Raw genomic sequence first — 22,698 nt, 5'->3', positions numbered from 1 at the left:
AACATCATCAACATTCTCACAGAAAAACCAAGTCAGTATCTCAACACCTGGATCCAAAGTCAGAATCTAGATTTGTGGTGGTTGTGGTGGCTGTGGTTGGGTTCTGGTGGCTGTGGTTGGGTTGTGGTGGTTGTGGTTGGGTTGTGGTGGTTCTGGTGGCTGTGGTTGGGTTGTGTTGGTTATGGTGGCTGTGGTTGGGTAGTGGTGGTTGTGGTGGCTGTGGTTGGGTAGTGGTGGTTGTGGTGGCTGTGGTTGGGTTGTGGTGGTTGTGGTCGCTGTGGTTGGGTTGTGTTGGTTCTGGTGGCTGTGGTTGGGTTGTGGTGGTTGTGGTGGCTGTGGCTGGGTTGTGGTGGTTGTGGTGGCTGTGGTTGGGTTGTGTTGGTTGTGGTGGCTGTGGTTGGGTTGTGGTGGTTGTGGTTGGGTTGTGGTGGTTGTGGTTGGGTTGTGGTGGTTGTGGTGGTGGTGGTTGGGTTGTGGTTGGGTTGTGGTGGTGGTGGTTGTGGTGGCTGTGGTTGGGTTGTGTTGGTTGTGGTTGGGTTGTGGTGGTTGTGGTGGCTGTGGTTGGGTTGTGGTGGTGGTGGTTGGGTTGTGTTGGTGGTGGTTGGGTTGTGTTGGTGGTGGTTGGGTTGTGGTTGGGTTGTGTTGGTTGTGGTTGGGTTGTGGTGGTGGTGGTTGTGGTGGCTGTGGTTGGGTTGTGTTGGTTGTGGTGGCTGTGGTTGGGTTGTGTTGGTTATGGTGGCTGTGGTTGGGTTGTGGTGGTTGTGGTGGCTGTGGTTGGGATGTGGTGGTTGTGGTGGTGGTTGGGTTGTGTTGGTTGTGGTTGGGTTGGGTTGTGTTGGTTGTGGTGGCTGTGGCTGTGGTTGGGTTGTGTTGGTTATGGTGGCTGTGGTTGGGTTGTGGTGGCTGTGGTTGGGATGTGGTGGTTGTGGCTGTGGTTGGGTTGTGTTGGTTATGGTGGCTGTGGTTGGGTTGTGGTGGTTGTGGTGGCTGTGGTTGGGATGTGGTGGTTGTGGTGGTGGTTGGGTTGTGTTGGTTGTGGTTGGGTTGTGGTGGTTGTGGTTGGGATGTGGTGGTTGTGGTGGTGGTTGGGTTGTGTTGGTTGTGGTTGGGTTGTGGTGGTGGTGGTTGTGGTGGCTGTGGTTGGGTTGTGTTGGTTGTGGTGGCTGTGGTTGGGTTGTGGTGGTTGTGGTTGGGTTGTGTTGGTTGTGGTTGTGTTGTGGTGGTTGTGGTGGCTGTGGTTGGGTTGTGGTGGTTGTGGTGGTGGTGGTTGGGTTGTGGTGGTGGTGGTTGTGGTGGCTGTGGTTGGGTTGTGTTGGTTGTGGTGGCTGTGGTTGGGTTGTGTTGGTTATGGTGGCTGTGGTTGGGTTGTGGTGGTTGTGGTGGCTGTGGTTGGGATGTGGTGGTTGTGGTGGTGGTTGGGTTGTGTTGGTTGTGGTTGGGTTGTGGTGGTTGTGGTTGGGTTGTGGTGGTGGTGGTTGTGGTTGGGTTGTGTTGGTTGTGGTGGTGGTGGTTGTGGTGGCTGTGGTTGGGTTGTGTTGGTTGTGGTGGCTGTGGTTGGGATGTGGTGGTTGTGGTTGTGGTTGGGTTGTGGTGGTGGTGGTTGTGGTGGTTGTGGTGGTGGTTGGGTTGTGTTGGTTGTGGTTGGGTTGTGGTGGTGGTGGTGGTTGTGGTGGCTGTGGTTGGGTTGTGTTGGTTGTGGTGGCTGTGGTTGGGATGTGGTGGTTGTGGTGGTGGTTGGGTTGTGTTGGTTGTGGTTGGGTTGTGGTGGTTGTGGTGGTGGTTGGGTTGTGTTGGTTGTGGTTGGGTTGTGTTGGTTGTGGTGGCTGTGGTTGGGTTTCATCTGCCTGTAAACAAAAAACTCACCTGTCAGGTGAGTCCTGCAGGTGTTCTCAGCTCCTCCTCCACCTGATGGATGGTATGAAGCACTACTAGCGCCCTCTGGAGGAAGCAGAATTCATCACAGCCAGGAGCTGCTCACCTGTTCGAAGGCCTGAAGGCTCAAACTTCAGCATCTTCTGCACATTTAACACCTGACAGAGTTTCTATCCATTTGTTATCTTTTATTTTGAAAAAAGGTCTTTTCATGCCATTTTATCCTCCACCTGCTCCACCTGTACAATGACTGAAGGACTCAGAGACGGACAGAAGACAGACTGAACGACGGAAACTGTTTTATTTCTTTCTTTATTAAAGAATCATCCTGAGAGAAGCTGAGAGTGTCGGCCATGACGGAGCAGCTGGGGGGGGGTGTTCAGTGTGTGTGTGTGTGTCTCACACTCTGTCTAATGTGTGTGTTCAGCATGTGTGTGTGTTCAGTGTGTCTACAGGTTGGTGTTAGTTGCTCCTGATCCTTCACATTCGATGACGTAGTTCACGTTGCTGCTCAGCTCGTCTTCACACTTTGTTATCGTGAACTTTGCCTGAAAACAGAAAAAAATCATACGTGAACATTAATAACCTGAGTGGACACACACACACACACACACACACACACACACACACACACACACACACACACACACACACACACACACACACACACACACACACACACAGCTGATTAAAGCTGCTCAGAGCTGAAGCAGCATAAACATCTCAACATCCAGTGCTGGAGGTCTTTGTCAGGCCTTCACGGTCCAACTGCTGCAGAGAAACCACGACGGAGACAGACCAGCGAGAAGAAGAGACCTGTCCCAACCAAGAACCACAACGAATAGACATTAGACCAGAAGAGACCTGGACTCTGGTCTCTGGAAGAGGACGTGTGATGGTGGGGGGTCTGAGCAGCTTGTCTGCCACAGGTCCGTCCAGCCGTGCCTCCAGACTCTGTGAGGACCGTTTGTCCCAGATGGACAGCGGTGGAGACCTGGTCTCCACAGTCACCTGACCTGAACCCAGCTGAGACAGTCTGAGATTAGCTGGAGCTCAGAGCGAAGGAGCAGCAGCCAATCAGAGCGAAGGAGCAGCAGCCAATCAGAGCAAAGAATACATGAGCGCTCCTTTGAGACTGATGGAGAACGAAGCAGCTGAGAGGACGAGCTGTTCTCTGCTCACTCCGTCACCCCCCCCCCCCCCCACGCCGTGGCTCACCTGAGTCAACTGCTCTGCGATGTGAATGGCTGTCTGCGTGTGCAGCGTCACGGCGCCGGTTCGAATCCGAGACGTTCCCTTCGCCAACGCCATGAAGATGATGAGCTGAGGAGGAAGAGGACACGCTTGTCACGCACTCCACAACACGTCAACAACAATCATCAGATGTGTTTCCAGCGCGCGCGCGCGTGTGTGTGTGTGTGTGTGTGTCTCACCTGGTCCTGCAGGAACTCGTCCACACAGCCATTGTGTCGAATGTTTCTCAGCAACATCTCAGCAGCTTCAATACCTATTTTATCAGCATACACACCTGACACACACACACACACACACACACACACACACACACACACACACACACACACACACACACACACACACACACACACACACACACAGTCTGAAGGCTGCATTCTGATTGGTTCTTGGTGCTGTCAGTCTCTGTGTCTGTTGTTGGATTCAGCTCTGCTATTGGTCGGTCGATAAGCGAGTGTTTGTGCCGCTCACCTTTCTTCCCCAAAGCCGAACCGGCGAACACACAACCCGTCGACGACTCGGCGATGATTCTGAAACACAGAGAGGACAAAGACCAATCAGAGAGTCGCGGCCGCTTCCGTGAAGGCAGCAGTGATGTCAGCGGGTGGGCGGGGCTTACATGATGCCGTTGCCGTTGCCACACGCCTTTTCTTTCTCCTGCAGCGGCTGGATGTTGATGTACAGCTCTTTGATTTCCTTCCTGATGGTGCGAACAGCAGCCGCCGACATGTCTTTAGCCAGCTGGACACAAACAACACGATCAATACGATGAGCCGATCGGTGCCAACGCACGGTCGCACGGCCACAGAGGCGTCTTTCATCAGCCGAGGCTGCAGAAATGTCCTCAGAGCATCTGAAGGACGACACTCAGGTTTACATCAGCCAATGAGAGCCACAGAGACACTGTGACACACCGGTGAGGCTCCAATCACCACAGAGACGATTGGACAGACCACGCCCTCGTTCAGCAAGCTGTCCCCTGATTGGTCAGATTCTGAACGTTTTTCAGTAGCATCACTACAAACGTCCGCTTAGACAAACTTCCACTGATTCACAAGCACGTGTGGACGTTCAAGTTTGATCCTGCGAGCTTTGCAATGATTGGACAAACGCTTTCCGCCTCAGCGATCGTTTGCGGCGCCCTCCAGAGGCCGATCTGAGCGAAGCCCCCGGGGTTATGATGATTCACCTGCAGGCAGTCGGCGGCGGTCACACAGTTTGGTTTGGCGGACGTTAACGGTCCTAGAGGGCGCCTCGCTGAGCACACTGAGCCGGACTCATTGCAGCGCTGCCATTGGCCGACGGAGTTCCCGTCATCTCCACTCTTTATAAACGTATAAAATAGTGCTGTCAGGCGATTAAAAAAATTAATCAAATTAATTACAGGATTTGTAATTAATTAATCGAATTAATCGCATTTTAATCTCATATCTGCTAAAGGTCCCCAAATCAAGAATTTGAATTCTAGGACATTACAAAATTGTAGTGCATGACTAATCAATTGAATACGCCAAGAAGAGAAGATCTGATATCCACATTTTTATTGGTGAAGTGTTCTTCTCTTCTTGGCGTATTCAATTGAATTCAGATGCCGCTATCTGAAACGCCTTTTAGGCCCTCGTCTGCCACGATTGAAGTCGGCCTGCAATCAGCAGCAACACTGTGCGATTGAGTTTGTCAGTTTGTCTGTCGTGGCTCTGCTCATTCGTTTTGTGGGTTGGCGGAGTGAGCTCACGGTAGCACTAGCGGCACTAGCAGCAACTACATGTTTAGCATGGTAGCGTGGTAGCACGGTGGCACAAGTGGTAACACTGTCCCCTCACAGCTAGAAGGTCCCCGGTTCGAATCCCGCTGTGGGCGCTGGTGGCGTGTCCTCCACCATGCCTTGGTGCCTGCTGCTTTCTGTGTGGAGTTTGCATGTTCTCCCCGTGTTCACCCGAGGTTTCCTCCGTAATAACCCCCACTAAAAACATGCAAGAAGACCACCACCTGACCGATGGTGACAAAGGAGTACTGGTCCCCGGCAGCTGGCAGCCCATCGCTCCTGGTCTGCCGCGGAGGATCGACAGATCGAGGATGGGTCAAATGCGGAAAAAACTAATTTCACGGAAAAGCATGGCGTGTAGTGCAACTAACACCTTGTGTAATGTGATTAATAAAGGACGTTTCTTCTTCTTCTTCTTAAGCGTTTAAATGATAATTCAGCTGGTGAGAGGAAAATTCTCTTTTACACAAGGTACAAATCACTGCGTTCTTGTTAATAGTCCCGTCTTTGTTCTTTTTATAAATTAACTTGCCGTTCAAAGGTCCAAGTAGGCTCGCCTCGCTCTCCGGTGTCGCATCCACGTCTGTTGTCAACCTGCTTTTGACTAGTGGCGCAGGTAGGATGCGACCTGGTCACTCAAAGAGCCATATTTAAAATGCTTGCGCATTGACTTGCCACTCATGATTAATTGCGTTAATTTTTATAGCGCGTTAATTTGCAGCGTAATAAATTAATCTAATTAACGCGTTAAACTGACAGCCCTAGTATAAAATGAACAGAGAAACAAATAAATCCTTTTTATTGCAGCCTGTTCACTGTTCACTTCGTCTCGACTTCGTCTCTGAAGCTTCTCATCGCTCGTTTGTCCTGGAAGGAAAATGAGCACCTGAATGCGTCAGGGACTGAACATTTCTTAAATACTCCTGTTCTATCTCTCACGTCTGCAGACTTGTTATGACATCACTTCCTGTCTGTGTGAATGTGTCGTGTGCTGCAGAGTAACTTTACTTTGAAGGGCAGGACTCCAGCGACGAACGCTCGGCCGTAGATCTTCGTGATGTTTCCTCTCTCCGTCATGGTGACGGGCTGCAGCTCTTTGACCGGGTTCACCGTCACCACCACCTCACCTCCACCTTTAGGGTAGTAACCCCTGAGAGACACACACACGCACGCACGCACGCGCGCGCGCGCACACACACACACACACACACACACACACACACACACACACACACACACACACACACACACACACACACACAGAGTCAGTCAGTCACTCTCTCTCTCACACACACACACACACACACACACACACACACACACACACACACACACACACACACACACACACAGAGTCAGTCAGTCACTCTCTCTCTCTCACACACACACACACACACACACACACACACACACACACTGTGCTGGACATGAGCAGGAAACTGACCTCATTCTGATGTCACAGTCAAAATGGACTCCAAACTTCTCCACGATTGGTTTAAACACCTGAAGAAGAAATAATCACAGTGTGTACTTTCTGCGTATTCACAGTGTGTATTCAGTGTGTACTTTCTGCATATTCACAGTGTGTACTTTCTGTGTATTCACAGTGTGTATTCAGTGTGTACTTTCTGCATATTCACAGTGTGTACTTTCTGTGTATTCAGTATGTATTCGGTGCATTCACAGGGTGTATTCAGTGTGTACTTTCTGTGTATTCAGTATGTATTCGGTGCATTCACAGGGTGTATTCAGTGTGTACTTTCTGTGTATTCAGTGTGTACTTTCTGTGTATTCAGTATGTATTCGGTGTATTCACAGGGTGTATTCAGTGTGTACTTTCTGTGTATTCAGTATGTATTCGGTGTATTCACAGGGTGTACTCAGTCAGACCTTGACTGTGTAGTCGATCTGAGGAGCCATCTCTGCGTTGGTTCCTCCCTTCAGGCAGAGCTGTGAGGAGGCGTCAGAGAACAGAGCGCAGGGCAGAGCCGCCTGCAGCAGCAGACACACACTCCTGACACACACACACACACACACACACACACACACACAGATTATATATCACTACATCACAGGTATCAAAGTATCAACACACGGCTGACGTGAGCAGACAGACAGTCAGTAAGCTGCAGGGTGGAGGACGGGGGCTCGCTCGGTCTCACCCTGCCGTCTGCGTGTCTGCCGTGTGGTTTCCAGACCGGATCTTTCCTGGACTCAGACTGACGTCGGTGGAGCCGATGGTGGCTCCCTGCAGGCTGCCAGAGCACAGATCTGAGACCAGCTGCAGGCCACTGAGGTGCTGCGGTCTGAACACCCACCCACACACCCACACACACACACACACACACACACACACACACACACACACACACACACACAGACATACAAAGAAGAAAATGACATCAAACAGTGAACATTTGATTCTGTTTTCAACAAACTCCATCAGCATTCACTGAAAGAACACGACGGATCACAGCCGCTTGGTGGCGCTGCTGGTGGACTGCGGCACAGCAGCCTGCAGTTTAATATTAACGTTTCATAAATGTAAAGAACGCTGCACGAAGAGGACGGTTAACGAATTTAAAAAGGTCTCCAGTTGACTGGTTGAATCCAGTTCGGTACATTTGCCGATGAGTTAGAAACTCTTAATTTACCAAACTTTTGAATGGAGTCTGGTCGGCGTCTTCTTTCTCTATAGAAGCTACACTGTTCGAGCCAAAGTTTCTCAGCAGCAGCATCCAAAGGAAACCAGGAGGCTTTCAGCTGACATGGAAAATACACGAATTCGATGAAGTTCTAGATAAATATAAATATATATTGCTTTAACCATACAAGCATTATCATTAACGGCGCAGGCGTCTTGTTTTTATTGTTAATGTCTGCTAAGTAAGTTAGCCGACGACTCAATTTCAATGAATAGGCTAACGTTAGCCGGCTAGCCACTGAGCTGCTAACTCACCTGAGACCCGGTGTGCTTCTGCCGGCTCGGATTTTAGTGATTTTGATTGAGGACCCCGTAATGCAGCTGAGCGCCGCGGAGACTCTCAGGATCTGTCCGCCCTGCAGAGAACCGATACCGGGGTAACAGAACAGACATCAGTCGGCTCAGCACCGGCTCGCCGCTGTTAGCCTTCTGTTAGCATGTTAGCAGCGCGGTACAACAGCAACTCTCATTTGTCCTTTGAATAAAGTGTGAGTACTCACTCCCTCCATCACGCTGCCGTCTACCTCCACCGCCGCGGACTCCATCGTCATGCGAGACTGAAAACTTTAACTTTTACACAGAAACGTTCCCGCTGGACCGCAGCCTCCGGCACTTTTCCTCTACTGTTTGTAATTCTTCTTCGTCGGGAACTTCTCTGTGTCAAGGTACACGGAGTAACTACAGCCACTTCCGAAGGCTGTCAAAATAAGATAAAGTTATTGTTTTGGTGTTTTGCCGGGTGCTCAAAGAATGACCTGTTAAATATGAATTTCTCATCCTCGTCAAATTGTTCATTGATAGCTATAAAGCCCAAAAAGAAACATGTTGAGTTTTTTCTATAATAACTTTTACAACGTAATGCTTCATCAGTTTATCTATTCAAGCAACATAATCTTTTTTGTATTACTTATTTTGGTAGTGTATTATGTACAATTATTTGTGTGTATATGTATTATGTATGTATGTTTATGCACACCTGCGTCAATAAAGATTTGTTTAAGATGGATCGTTGATAGGCCATTTCCGGTGCTCCTCAGACGTTTTCTCAGAGCTTGATGCACCCGGTGGTTCCGCGTTGTCGCCTCCAGCAGGCTGCGTGAAGAACAACAACACACTGAAAAGATGCTGCACGATGATCTCTGCAGAGTCACTGTGTGTGTGTGTGTGTGTGTGTGTGTGTGTGTGTGTGTGTGTGTGTGTGTGTGTGTGTGTGTGTGTGTGTAAGTCAGGGATGTTTTTTTAAAACTTGGATTGGACAGAAAAAAAGACAAAGTTAGAGATGTTTTCATGCAGTAAACAAAAAGGATGAAATCGTCTGAATTTTATTTTTAAAACGAAGATAAAAGTTATTCTCGTTATTCCAATCCTGCTGTTTTTATTTAAGTCAATGGAAAAATATTTGAAGTGCTTATAAATATCACATTAAGTTCAAAGAATAGTATGAACTGAAAAAGACGTTTCTGTACTTCGCCTGCTGACCGCTTGGTGACAGCGTGATGCAGATCCTGCGTCCAGTCTGCTGGAAGTAAAGGAGAAGAAGTCCCTGAATGATGATTGGCTGCTGGAGGGGCGTGCGGGTGTGACGTCACCCGGGGGGGTAGCAGAGAGGAAAGATGGCGGCGGTGACCAGAGGCTCCTTCACTGTGTTCAGACTGCTGGTGAGAAATGGAAAGTTTGAATGTTCCTGCTTTCTGTCCGTTTGTTTGTGCTGCTAACGTGGAGCTAACTCTGACGCCATCCCTCCGTCTTTCGACCAGCTCGATAGCTTAGCCTGTCAGCTGCTGAATTCTAACTTCTACTGCTATGCCAACTCTGATGCTAATGCTAACAGCATGAAGTAAAGTCAGAGCGAACAGCCGGCCGCTATCTGTCTGACAGTCGCTCAGTGTTACCTGTTCGCTGTTGAACGAACCGGTCATATCTGTTGACTGCTGTGTTAGCATACAGTTAGCTTCTTTTAGCAAATGCTACAGGTGAACCAGCTGCTCGGTCACGCTCGGCTGAGGGAGTCAGACTGCTAACAGCTAACAGGCTGCTGCTAGCTGAGGGTGCAGTAGATTTACAGAGAACCTCTGCAGTGTTTACAGTGATCATGCTGGATCAGGATCAGGGCTGCCGTCAGGAAGTATTCAGTTCTTTGACTTCAGTCAAGGTAGAAAAAACCCCAGTCTGAAACCACTGTTGGAAGTAAAAATCACAGGTGAAGCAGACAATGAGTTTTTCCCTGTGAGACCTGCTGAAGTCATGATGCTGATCACTGCGGACTGAGTCTAGACTGACAGGAACAGACTCATTCTGCTGCTGACATGATGCGCGTCCATGTGGACTCGACCTATCTGCACTGTGCTGCGTAGAACCACACAGGTGATCTTTGTAGAACCACACAGGTGATCTTTGTAGAACTGCACAGGTGATCTTTGTAGAACCACACAGGTGATCTTTGTAGAACCACACAGGTGATCTTTGTAGAACCGCACAGGTGATCTCTGTAGAACCGCACAGGTGATCTTTGTAGAACCACACAGGTGATCTCTGTAGAACCGCACAGGTGATCTTTGTGCCTTTTGTTTTTGTCCCAGCTCAGTCAGCAGTACCGCCGTCGATGTTTCCGGCTGCAGAACTTCAGATCTGACAGAACGCTGCAGCCGCTCACCTTCAGATGTGACAAAAACCTCCAGATGTTCAGTAGCAGGACGCTCCACACCGCTGTCGGTAAGTCCAGACCAGCAGGGACCACAGTCCAGACCAGCAGGGACCAGTCTTCCTGATGGTCTTGTTTCAGGGCCAGTTTGCAGTTTTTCTTAGATGCTTTAATGCTTTTTAAAGAGTTTTACTCTGAAGAGTCTGAACCTCCAGTTCAGAGTCCGTCAATAACACGTCAGCAGAGTTCAGATCCGGTTAGTCCAGTTTCAGGAATCCAGGAACCAGATGTGGGGCCACTTCAGACAACATGAACAGACCTGATGACAACGACGCAATCGAACTTAGAGCAGAATATCAAAAAGCAGGAAGTTCCCTCTCTCCCTCTCTCTCTCTCTCTCTCTCCCCCCCCTTTCTCTCCCCCCTCCCTCTCTTTCTCTCTCCCCCCTCCCTCTCTCTCCCCCTCTCTCTCCCTCTCTCTCTGTCTCTCATCCACTCCCCCCCCTCCCCCTCCCTCTCTCCTCTCCCACTCTCTTTCTCTCTCTCTCTCTCTCTCTTTCTCTCTCTCTCTCCCTCTCCTTCTCTATCTCTCTCCCCCCTCCTCCCTCCCTCTCTCTCTCCCACTCCCCCCCTCCCCCCCTCTCTCTCTCTCCCTCTCCTTCTCTATCTTTCTCCCCCTCCCTTCCCCCCTCCCTCTATCTCCCTCCCCCTCCCTCTCCCACTCTCTCTCTCCCCCTCCCTCCCTCCCCCCTCCCTCTCTCTCCCTCCCCCCTCCTCTCTCTCTCTCTCTCTCCCACTCTCCCTCTCCCCTCCCCCCTCCCTCTCTCTCCCTCCCCCCTCCTCTCTCTCTCTCTCTCTCCCACTCTCCCTCTCCCCTCCCCCCTCCCTCTCTCTCCCTCCCCCCTCCCTCTCTCTCTCTCTCCCACTCTCTCTCTCCCTCTCCCCTCGCCCACTCCCTCTCTCTCCCTCAGCCCCCCCTTCTCTGCCCCCCCCCCATCCTTCACTCATGAAACAGCGAATGCTAACGAGTTACAGTGAGCCGTTACAGGTTCAGGGTTTCCTGGATGTTCAGACAGTCCAGATCTGCAGGTCTGACGTCCTGAGGAAGTGGTGGTGGTGATGTCTCTGTGTCTTTACCTGCAGTGAGTCGAGGACCAGTTGTCCAGTTCAAGCTGTCAGACATCGGAGAGGGAATCATGGAGGTGACGGTGAAGGAGTGGTACGTACAGAGACCACCAGACCTACAGAGACCACGTCGACACAGAGACCACCAGACCTACAGAGACCACCAGACCTACAGAGACCACGTCGACACAGAGACCACCAGACCTACAGAGACCACGTCGACACAGAGACCACCAGACCTACAGAGACCACCAGACCTACAGAGACCACCAGACCTACAGAGACCACGTCGACACAGAGACCACCAGACCTACAGAGACCACCAGACCTACAGAGACCACGTTGACACAGACACCACCAGACCTACAGAGACCACGTCGACACAGAGACCACCAGACCCACAGAGACCACGTCGACACAGACACCACCAGACCTACAGAGACCATGTCGACACTGAGACCACCAGACCTACAGAGACCACCAGACCTACAGAGACCACGTCGACACTGAGACCACCAGACCTACAGAGACCACGTCGACACAGACACCACCAGACCTACAGAGACCATGTCGACACTGAGACCACCAGACCTACAGAGACCACCAGACCTACAAAGACCATGTCGACACTGAGACCACCAGACCTACAGAGACCACGTCGACACAGAGACCACCAGACCTACAGAGACCATGTCGACACAGACACCACCAGACCTACAGAGACCATGTCGACACTGAGACCACCAGACCTACAGAGACCACCAGACCTACAGAGACCACGTCGACACTGAGACCACCAGACCTACAGAGACCACGTCGACACAGAGACCACCAGACCTACAGAGACCACCAGACCTACAGAGACCACGTCGACACTGAGACCACCAGACCTACAGAGACCATGTCGACACAGAGACCACCAGACCTACAGAGACCACCAGACCTACAGAGACCACGTCGACACAGAGACCACCAGACCTACAGAGACCACCAGACCTACAGAGACCACGTCGACACTGAGACCACCAGACCTACAGAGACCACGTCGACACAGAGACCACCAGACCTACAGAGACCACGTCGACACAGAGACCACCAGACCTACAGAGACTACCAGACCTACAGAGACCACCAGTCCTACAGAGACCACGTCAACACTGAGACCACCAGACCTACAGAGACCACGTCGACACTGAGACCACCAGACCTACAGAGACCACGTCGACACAGAGACCACCAGACCTACAGAGACCACGTCGACACAGAGACCACCAGACCTACAGAGACCACCAGACCTACAAAGACCATGTCGACACTGAGACCACCAGACCTACAGAGACCACCAGACCTACAGAGACCATGTCGACACTGAGACCACCAGACCTACAGAGACCATGTCGACACAGAGACCACCAGACCTACAGAGACCACGTCGACACAGAGACCACCAGACCTACAGAGACCACCAGACCTACAGAGACCACGTCGACACAGAGACCACCAGACCTACAGAGACCACGTCGACACAGAGACCACCAGACCTACAGAGACCACGTCGACACAGACACCACCAGACCTACAGAGATCACGTCGACACAGACACCACCAGACCTACAGAGACCACGTCGACACTGAGACCACCAGACCTACAGAGACCACGTCGACACAGAGACCACCAGACCTACAGAGACCACGTCGACACAGAGACCACCAGACCTACAGAGACCACGTCGACACAGACACCACCAGACCTACAGAGACCATGTCGACACTGAGACCACCAGACCTACAGAGACCATGTCGACACAGACACCACCAGACCTACAGAGACAACCAGACCTACAGAGACCACGTCGACACTGAGACCACCAGACCTACAGAGACCACGTCGACACAGACACCACCAGACCTACAGAGACCATGTCGACACTGAGACCACCAGACCTACAGAGACCACCAGACCTACAGAGACCACCAGACCTACAGAGACCACGTCGACACTGAGACCACCAGACCTACAGAGACCACGTCGACACAGAGACTACCAGACCTACAGAGACTACCAGACCTACAGAGACCACCAGTCCTACAGAGACCACGTCAACACTGAGACCACCAGACCTACAGAGACCATGTCGACACTGAGACCACCAGACCTACAAAGACCATGTCGACACTGAGACCACCAGACCTACAGAGACCACCAGACCTACAGAGACCATGTCGACACTGAGACCACCAGACCTACAGAGACCACGTCGACACAGAGACCACCAGACCTACAGAGACCACCAGACCTACAGCGAACACGTTGACACTGAGACCACCAGACCTACAGAGACCGCCAGACCTACAGAGACCACGTCGACACAGACACCACCAGACCTACAGAGACCATGTCGACACTGAGACCACCAGACCTACAGAGACCACCAGACCTACAAAGACCATGTCGACACTGAGACCACCAGACCTACAGAGACCACCAGACCTACAGAGACCACCAGACCTACAGAGACCACGTCGACACTGAGACCACCAGACCTACAGAGACCACGTCGACACAGAGACTACCAGACCTACAGAGACTACCAGACCTACAGAGACCACCAGTCCTACAGAGACCACGTCAACACTGAGACCACCAGACCTACAGAGACCATGTCGACACTGAGACCACCAGACCTACAAAGACCATGTCGACACTGAGACCACCAGACCTACAGAGACCACCAGACCTACAGAGACCATGTCGACACTGAGACCACCAGACCTACAGAGACCACCAGACCTACAGCGAACACGTTGACACTGAGACCACCAGACCTACAGAGACCGCCAGACCTACAGAGACCACGTCGACACAGACACCACCAGACCTACAGAGACCATGTCGACACTGAGACCACCAGACCTACAGAGACCACCAGACCTACAAAGACCATGTCGACACTGAGACCACCAGACCTACAGAGACCACCAGACCTACAGAGACCACGTCGACACTGAGACCACCAGACCTACAGAGACCACGTCGACACAGAGACTACCAGACCTACAGAGACTACCAGACCTACAGAGACCACCAGACCTACAGAGACCGCCAGACCTACAGAGACCACGTCGACACAGACACCACCAGACCTACAGAGACCATGTCGACACTGAGACCACCAGACCTACAGAGACCACCAGACCTACAAAGACCATGTCGACACTGAGACCACCAGACCTACAGAGACCACCAGACCTACAGAGACCACCAGACCTACAGAGACCACGTCGACACTGAGACCACCAGACCTACAGAGACCACGTCGACACAGAGACTACCAGACCTACAGAGACTACCAGACCTACAGAGACCACCAGTCCTACAGAGACCACGTCAACACTGAGACCACCAGACCTACAGAGACCATGTCGACACTGAGACCACCAGACCTACAAAGACCATGTCGACACTGAGACCACCAGACCTACAGAGACCACCAGACCTACAGAGACCATGTCGACACTGAGACCACCAGACCTACAGAGACCACCAGACCTACAGCGAACACGTTGACACTGAGACCACCAGACCTACAGAGACCGCCAGACCTACAGAGACCACGTCGACACAGACACCACCAGACCTACAGAGACCATGTCGACACTGAGACCACCAGACCTACAGAGACCACCAGACCTACAAAGACCATGTCGACACTGAGACCACCAGACCTACAGAGACCACCAGACCTACAGAGACCACGTCGACACTGAGACCACCAGACCTACAGAGACCACGTCGACACAGAGACTACCAGACCTACAGAGACTACCAGACCTACAGAGACCACCAGTCCTACAGAGACCACGTCAACACTGAGACCACCAGACCTACAGAGACCATGTCGACACTGAGACCACCAGACCTACAAAGACCATGTCGACACTGAGACCACCAGACCTACAAAGACCATGTCGACACTGAGACCACCAGACCTACAGAGACCACGTCGACACAGAGACCACCAGACCTACAGCGAACACGTTGACACTGAGACCACCAGACCTACAGAGACCGCCAGACCTACAGAGACCACGTCGACACAGACACCACCAGACCTACAGAGACCATGTCGACACTGAGACCACCAGACCTACAGAGACCACCAGACCTACAAAGACCATGTCGACACTGAGACCACCAGACCTACAGAGACCACCAGTCCTACAGAGACCATGTCGACACTGAGACCACCAGACCTACAGAGACCACCAGACCTACAAAGACCATGTCGACACTGAGACCACCAGACCTACAGAGACCACCAGACCTACAGAGACCACCAGTCCTACAGAGACCATGTCGACACTGAGACCACCAGACCTACAGAGACCACCAGACCTACAAAGACCATGTCGACACTGAGACCACCAGACCTACAGAGACCACCAGACCTACAGAGACCACCAGTCCTACAGAGACCACGTCAACACAGAGACCGCCAGACCTACAGAGACCACGTCGACACAGACACCACCAGACCTACAGAGACCATGTCGACACTGAGACCACCAGACCTACAGAGACCACCAGACCTACAAAGACCATGTCGACACTGAGACCACCAGACCTACAGAGACCACCAGACCTACAGAGACCACCAGTCCTACAGAGACCACGTCAACACTGAGACCACCAGACCTACAGAGACCATGTCGACACAGAGACCACCAGACCTACAGAGACCACATTGACACAGAGACCACCAGACCTACAGAGACCACCAGACCTACAGAGACCACCAGACCTACAAAGACCATGTGGACACTGAGACCACCAGACCTACAGAGACCATGTCGACACAGATACCACCAGACCTACAGAGACCATGTCGACACAGAGACCACCAGACCTACAGAGACCACGTTGACACCGAGACCACCGGGCCTACAGAGACCGCGTCAACACTGAGACCACAAACGTACTAAGACTCACAAAGACCACTACAAAGACACGGCAAAGAGCACAAAGCTACAGAGACCACAGGAACTACCCGGGACCAGAGACATTACCTGAGTCCTGTCAAACTACTGAAACCATTCCCAGTCTGTGGTGTCTCCTCTTTGCCCTCTAAAGACACAGTTTTGTCTCACAGGTACGTGAAGGAGGGCGATAAGGTGTCTCAGTTCGACAGTATCTGTGAGGTTCAGAGCGACAAGGCATCGGTCACCATCACCAGCCGCTACGACGGAGTCATCAAAAAACTCTACTACGATGTGGACGCCACCGCCTTAGTGGGCAAACCACTGGTCGACATCGAGACGGAGTCCAGTTCAGGTGAGACACAACGTCAACTTCAGGAACCAGCTTTTCACTGTTTCCTGTTCTACTTCGACTAAAACCCCACCGTTGTTGTTCAGAGGTGATCCAGGAGGAGGACGTGGTGGAGACGCCGGCTATGGCTCGAGAAGAACACACCCACCAGGAGATCAAAGGTCACAAGACCCAGGCCACGCCTGCTGTCAGACGCCTTGCCATGGAGAACAACGTAAGTCTGTCCCACTTTGTCCAGTGTTCCCAGTCTGCCTAAGTCTGTGTCACTGGTTTACCCCTGTGTCTCCAGCCCATTGCAGTGATCCCAGTTTCTCCCAAGTGTAATTGGTTTAACTGGTCTTACTCACAGATTAAGCTTAGTGAGGTTGTGGGGACAGGGAAAGACGGACGGATCCTGAAGGAGGACATCTTGAACTACCTGGCAAAGCAGACGGGAGCCATCCTGCCTCCGACCCTTTTCCAGGAGATCCAGCCTCCACCTCCAGCCGCTGCCGCTGCTGCCAGGCCTGTGAGCACTCCGGCAGCCGTTAAACCTCCACCCACAACACCCAGACCTGTCTTCACCGGAAAGGACGTCACCGAGCCCCTCAAAGGTCAGAGCCGGTTTTCTAAGAAGCATTAAAACATGAAGATGTTTGTCGGTAGTTTGCCGCCTCAGCTGTTTGTCGGGTCAGTGTCTAATGAGTCAAATCATCTCTTTCATGAATAGAAGAAGAAGCACCGTTTACTGTGGACTGACAAAGACTGGTGTCATATCGGTTCTATGTTAGCATGTTAGCATGTATCAGATTAGCAACATTATTTACTTCCTCCTTTTTCAAACAGAGGTCAGATTTCACAGTGAGATGTTAAAACAAGTTAGAAGGAAGAAACATGAAGGAGGGGGTTTAAAGGAGGAGCAGCCGGCTGACGGACGGACAGGAGCTCCTTCTGTCCGCCGTCATTGCTGCCGGGGACCACTGAGAGCAGCTGATGTGAAAGTCATGAAACAGGTTCTCTCAGCACTTCTTCACATTTAAGGGTAAGTGGCTGAGTCAAGGCCTGCTGGTGGTTTTCTTGTGTCCAGGTTTCCATAAAGCGATGGTGAAGACGATGAATGCGGCTCTGAAGATTCCTCACTTTGGTTACTGCGATGAAGTCGACCTGAGCCGCCTGGTGTCTTTGAGAGCTGAACTCAAGTCCGTCACTGAGGGTCGAGGCGTCAGACTGAGCTACATGCCGTTCTTCATCAAGGTGTTACTACAGTCGAGATGATGAAAACCTTCCTGTTTGCTTGAAGCCGATTGGCTAACTGTTCAGTGTCGATGTTAATGCTGTGCTCTCATTGGTCCAGGCCGCCTCCCTCGGCCTCCTGCACTTTCCGATCCTCAATGCCTCGGTGGATGAAGGCTGCCAGAACATCACGTACAAGGTGACCAGTCTGACCTTCTCCACTTCATCAAGTTGGGTTTTTCTGTTCGACTCTTCTTCTCTTACATTTATTTGCGTTGTTTCAAAGAGGAAACCGACGTGATCCCATTTCACGTCCTTGAAGTATTCAGATACATGTTGCTGCGCTGCAGAACGTACCAGCACATGCAGTATTGATTGATTGCGCTGTTAGAGGCCTGTTTCCTCTTTTAAAAGATCGTGAAGGACTCGCTTTGTCTTCTGTTTAAACCAGACAATAGTAATAATCAAGAATGTTCAGTTAGATTTACTGTTGAAAAATAGATTTTTGTGTTTTGTTGACGGCTCGTTGTTGTCTCAGGCGTCTCATAACATCGGCCTGGCGATGGACACCAGTCAGGGTCTGCTGGTTCCTAATGTGAAGAACGTTCAGCTGCTCAGTGTGTTTGAGGTCGCTCAGGAGTTAAACCGTCTGCAAGCGCTCGGAGCTGCCGGTCAGCTGGGGACCGCCGATCTCAGCGGAGGAACGTTCACCCTGTCCAACATCGGATCGGTGAGTCCGACAAGAACAAGAACGTGGCAGCTGAACCTGAAGTGAGAGCCTGCTGCTGCAGCGCTAATGTGCTTGCTGTGTTTGATCTAAACCAGATTGGAGGGACGTACGCTAAGCCCGTCATTCTTCCCCCTGAAGTCGCCATCGGAGCTCTGGGAAAAATCCAGGTGGGTTCCAAACTTTTCCAGGCACCTGGAGCATCAGGACTGTCTGACCGTTATAAAGCCACAACACGTCTGGTACAGATCCTGTAAAGTCGCTGTAGTTACAGTGAGGAGCAGAATAAGTGAGGAAGGTTCAGCACCCTCCTCCTCCACCTCCTTCATCCTGCCTGGATGGACCCTCAGGCCGATATTTGGTTTTGTTTGGTGGGTTTGGGTGAAGGTTGAGGTTAGGAGCAGAGTCCCAGCAACATTTCAAATGTGTGAAATTTAAAAAACAAGATTCACAGAACAGAATAAGTTGGATTCGGATCGGCTCGGTTCACCTTGTGATTTGCCGCCGCTTTGCTGAAATCTTTAGACTTTTTTTAAAGAGACAGAAACTTCAAACTAAAACCCAAAGCCTGACGGTTGTGAAAGTCATCCTGACCTCTTCCATCCTGTGCTTCATTTGGCCGTCAGATTCTCCCTCGGTTCGATGCCGGCGGTCAGGTGGTCCGAGCTCACATCATGAATGTCAGCTGGTCGGCGGATCATCGCATCATCGACGGGGCCACCATGTGTCGCTTCTCCAACCTGTGGAAGGAGTACCTGGAGAACCCGGCCAGCATGATGCTGGACCTCAAATAAACAGAGAGGAGCATTTCCCATCAGCCCCGGAGAGGACAGAGACCCACGCTAACAGACCTTCCCTCCGCCCACCACCTTGCTTCCTCTTTCTGTTCAAGGCCTTTCTGTTCACTCACTGTCGTTTCCTTGTTGCCTTTGAGCAAGGTGGTGGGAGGAGGGGGGTCAACCTGTCAATCATGTTGTTTCCATGCCGACCAATAACGCACACAGAGCGGAGACGGGAGGTGCTGAACCAAGTTCAGCTCTTCACTCCTCTGGACCTCATCTAGTTTTCAGGTTCAAACTGAAAGTTTGACGTTAACGTTTTTAAAATTCCTTTCAAATCGTTGACGATGACGATGGATTCTTCCTCTCACCTACAGCAGCAGCCTGCCACCCGGTTAACGTTGGATTCATGTTCAGCGTGAAATGAGTCTGATCCTCTAAGGCAGCGATGTGGCTGATGGTGGCAGACATTCTGGTCAGGCTCGCTCACATTTAGAAAACACGTCAGGTTCACATATTTGAGCCCAAAGCAAATCAGCTGCACGTTCAGGTTATTGACTGAAGCTGAATAATAATTAATATTGATAAAAACGTTCTGGCGGCTCAGAAACATGTCTGTCAACATCTCATTCAGAAATAATAAGTGTTGAGTCTGGCTTTTAACTTTGGGTTCCAAGCTCAGACTCCTACTGCTGGTAAGCTGCCATCGGATCCATCAGATCCATCGGATCCATCGGATCCATCTGATCCATCCGATCCATCTGATCCATCGGATCCATCGGATCCATCTGATCCATCTGATGGTTTGGATCCATCAGATCCATCTGATCCATCGGATCCATCGGATCCATCTGATCCATCTGATCCATTGGATCCATCGGATCCATCTGATCCATCTGATGGTTTGGATCCATCGGATCCATCAGATCCATCAGATCCATCTGATCCATCTGATCCATCTGATCCATCTGATCCATTGGATCCATCGGATCCATCTGATCCATCTGATGGTTTGGATCCATCAGATCCATCAGATCCATCTGATCCATCTGATCCATCTGATCCATCGGATCCATCTGATCCATCTGATGGTTTGGATCCATCAGATCCATCTGATCCATCTGATGGTTTGGACCCATCAGATCCATCGGATCGATCGATCAGTCAGGAAAGCGTGATTGATCAATCCTCTGGTTCGTGTGCTGACATGTTTGTTTGAGGCCTTGTTCACACCAGGAATCAGCAGAAGAACTGAATCCAGTAAACGTCTGTTCCCTCTGGTTCTGAAGAACATTAGATTTCTGCTGGATCGTTTTCCTGAAGATCAGTAATCACTAATCACATAAACCTGCAGAGACGTCACAGGTAGACTTTGTTTAGAGGGTCACAACCTGTCCCTCTTTGGACCAGATCATTTTTAACAGCTGTCGACTGGTGGTCCCCTCTGGATCTGGATCTGTGCTCAGTACCAGGTGACAACCTTCATGACAGAAATTCAAACTGAAGCAACAGGGTTCAGGTGAAGTCTGCTTCCTGCTGGTGTGAAGGAGGTCTGCTGTAGACCTGATCCTCGTGGTCTCCACTTTTCGTTTCCTCTTTTCATTCGGAGCCACGACCTGCTGTGACTTGTCAGATACCTGCTGGAAGCAGATGGTTCTCCTCAGAACCGGCTTCGGTGATGTTCCTACAGACAGTTACTCCCACAGAACCTGTTAAGAACCTGCAGATCTGTAGGTCAGACTGGTCCAGGATCAGGTCTCCGCCTTGTCATGATGTGTTCAGGCGATGGCGATGGGCTTCTCTGGTGTGCTGGGGGCTGCTGGGTAACGACCACGCGGTGCTGGTTGGATGTTACATGACTGTTTGTCTCACGTGTTTAAACGACTTTTCCTGTTTTGTGTTTTTGTTTTTAGCAGTTTTGTATTTCGGGGACACGTAGACGAGTTTATTGAGACGATTCCATCATGAACTGTTTGAACTGAATAAAGTTGAAATGCACAAACCCTGAGAGTGTGATGACGACGTGTTTCCGGGAGAAATCAATCAAACGGACATAACAAAATGCCAGTTTGACAACTTGAAGCAGGATTTAAAACGTGGAGAGATAAAATCTGAAAACCTGAAAACTAAAACCAATTATTACAATAAACTTTATTCATACAACACAATTCATGCTTAAATGCAACACAGAGTGCTTAATGAGCAAATAAACAACAAAAAACAGAAAAACAAGGAAAATAAAGTAGAATAGAAAAGAAAAAACATCTGTCAGATAAAAAAAGCCTTCAGGAGGAAGTGACCTTTGAAAGACTTAGATGTGCTTTAAAGGTGTAGACCCCCTCAGACCTTCAGGCTGGTCCAGGTTTACCTTAACAATGGCTTTTAGTTCTGGTTCAGGACCAGTCAACAGGTCTGAGTCAGAAGACAGTCAGACAGACAGGTGACCGATGAGAAGGTGTTCAGATTGGACTAATGTGTACTCTTGGTCTGGTTTTCGTCAGAACTGGTTCTGCTGTGTTCTGTACGAGCTAAAACTGACCAACAGCTTTCTGAGACTCAACAGACAGAAGAGCGTCAGAGCCGTCCGGCCTGCTGGAGATTGAAAATATTCCTTTGTTGACAGAAACGTTCTGACCGGAAATATTCCCTCCATGACAGAAACAGAGTTCAGCTCTGAGTCGCGGTCTCAGGTGTCTGAGCTGGTCTTCAGGTGTTCGGACACTTCCTGTCTCTCAGCTTTGGCTCCGGTAACGAGGATCTCCGCTTGTCTTGATTTGGCTGGAAGAAGCTCTGTCTGGTCCACAAGCTGATGGTGTCTGAGGTGTCTGAAATTCAGCTGAGCTTCACCTGTTTTTCCTCTTTCCCTTTGAGTCGTGTTGGTTTCTCCTGCAGCCAATCCACGCTCACCAGCCACAGGATAAAAACCTTGCCAGTCGTCATCAGCTCGTCATGTTCTCGGGCCTGAAGACTCGTCTCGGCAGCTCTGCTGTCCTTGAGCTTTGCTCTGTGCTCGGGTGTTTTGTCTTACCTGTGTCAGAGTAACTGAGTCTGTCCAGCTCCAGTCCCACACCTGAAGACCTGCTGTCTCGCCTCACCTGCCTGCCTCCTCCGACTGCAGCTTGTGGTGGTCGAGGGGTTAATGTGCCTGGACAGACTCGTTCTGACCAATTCAAGCTCCCATCAGGCTTCAGTGCATTTGCTGGTCCTTAAAGCGTCTTGAACGTTTTCAGCGTCAGTCGTTTCTAAAGTCTGGATTCCAGCAAATGTTTGATCTGAGCTGATTTCTCTCTG

At 50.8% G+C, this 22,698-nt stretch overlaps 2 protein-coding genes across 2 annotated transcripts; one reads left to right on the top strand and one right to left on the bottom strand.

Annotated features, from left to right (window-relative positions):
* Nucleotides 1–2,155: 2,155 nt before the first annotated feature.
* On the bottom strand, nt 2,156–8,249 carry rtca (RNA 3'-terminal phosphate cyclase). The gene is made up of 11 exons (XM_070961178.1): nt 8,096–8,249; nt 7,851–7,951; nt 7,054–7,197; nt 6,782–6,905; nt 6,336–6,394; nt 5,900–6,041; nt 3,746–3,867; nt 3,598–3,656; nt 3,306–3,400; nt 3,091–3,195; nt 2,156–2,420 (listed from the first exon to the last, which is right to left on the bottom strand). Exons 1-11 carry the CDS (start codon nt 8,144–8,146, stop codon nt 2,322–2,324), a joined length of 1,101 nt encoding a protein of 366 aa, XP_070817279.1. The 5' UTR covers nt 8,147–8,249; the 3' UTR covers nt 2,156–2,321.
* A 924-nt stretch (nt 8,250–9,173) lies between these two features.
* On the top strand, nt 9,174–21,611 carry dbt (dihydrolipoamide branched chain transacylase E2). Its single transcript, XM_070961668.1, has 11 exons — nt 9,174–9,253; nt 10,175–10,307; nt 11,379–11,454; nt 16,511–16,692; nt 16,776–16,903; nt 17,039–17,282; nt 17,756–17,922; nt 18,023–18,100; nt 18,440–18,631; nt 18,727–18,798; nt 19,255–21,611. The coding sequence occupies exons 1-11, from the start codon at nt 9,209–9,211 to the stop codon at nt 19,420–19,422; spliced, it is 1,485 nt and encodes a 494-aa protein (XP_070817769.1). The 5' UTR covers nt 9,174–9,208; the 3' UTR covers nt 19,423–21,611.
* Nucleotides 21,612–22,698: the final 1,087 nt, after the last annotated feature.

Source organism: Chaetodon trifascialis, chromosome 4 (genome assembly GCF_039877785.1).
Source record: "Chaetodon trifascialis isolate fChaTrf1 chromosome 4, fChaTrf1.hap1, whole genome shotgun sequence".
Taxonomy (NCBI): Eukaryota; Metazoa; Chordata; class Actinopteri; order Chaetodontiformes; family Chaetodontidae; genus Chaetodon; species Chaetodon trifascialis.
Note: the sequence above shows the minus strand (reverse complement) of the source record. Positions and strands in the feature narration are given on the sequence as shown.

Coding starts and splice junctions, on each gene's coding strand:
- rtca (XM_070961178.1), bottom strand. CDS start 8,146: ATGACGATGGAGTCCGCGGCGGTGGAGGTAGACGGCAGCGTGATGGAG. Junction 7,952..8,095: donor ACGGCAGCGTGATGGAGGGA/GTGAGTACTCAC, acceptor GGTTCTCTGCAG/GGCGGACAGATCCTGAGAGT. Junction 2,421..3,090: donor TCGCAGAGCAGTTGACTCAG/GTGAGCCACGGC, acceptor TTCTGTTTTCAG/GCAAAGTTCACGATAACAAA.
- dbt (XM_070961668.1), top strand. CDS start 9,209: ATGGCGGCGGTGACCAGAGGCTCCTTCACTGTGTTCAGACTGCTG. Junction 9,254..10,174: donor TCACTGTGTTCAGACTGCTG/GTGAGAAATGGA, acceptor TTTTTGTCCCAG/CTCAGTCAGCAGTACCGCCG. Junction 18,101..18,439: donor GCCAGAACATCACGTACAAG/GTGACCAGTCTG, acceptor TTGTTGTCTCAG/GCGTCTCATAACATCGGCCT.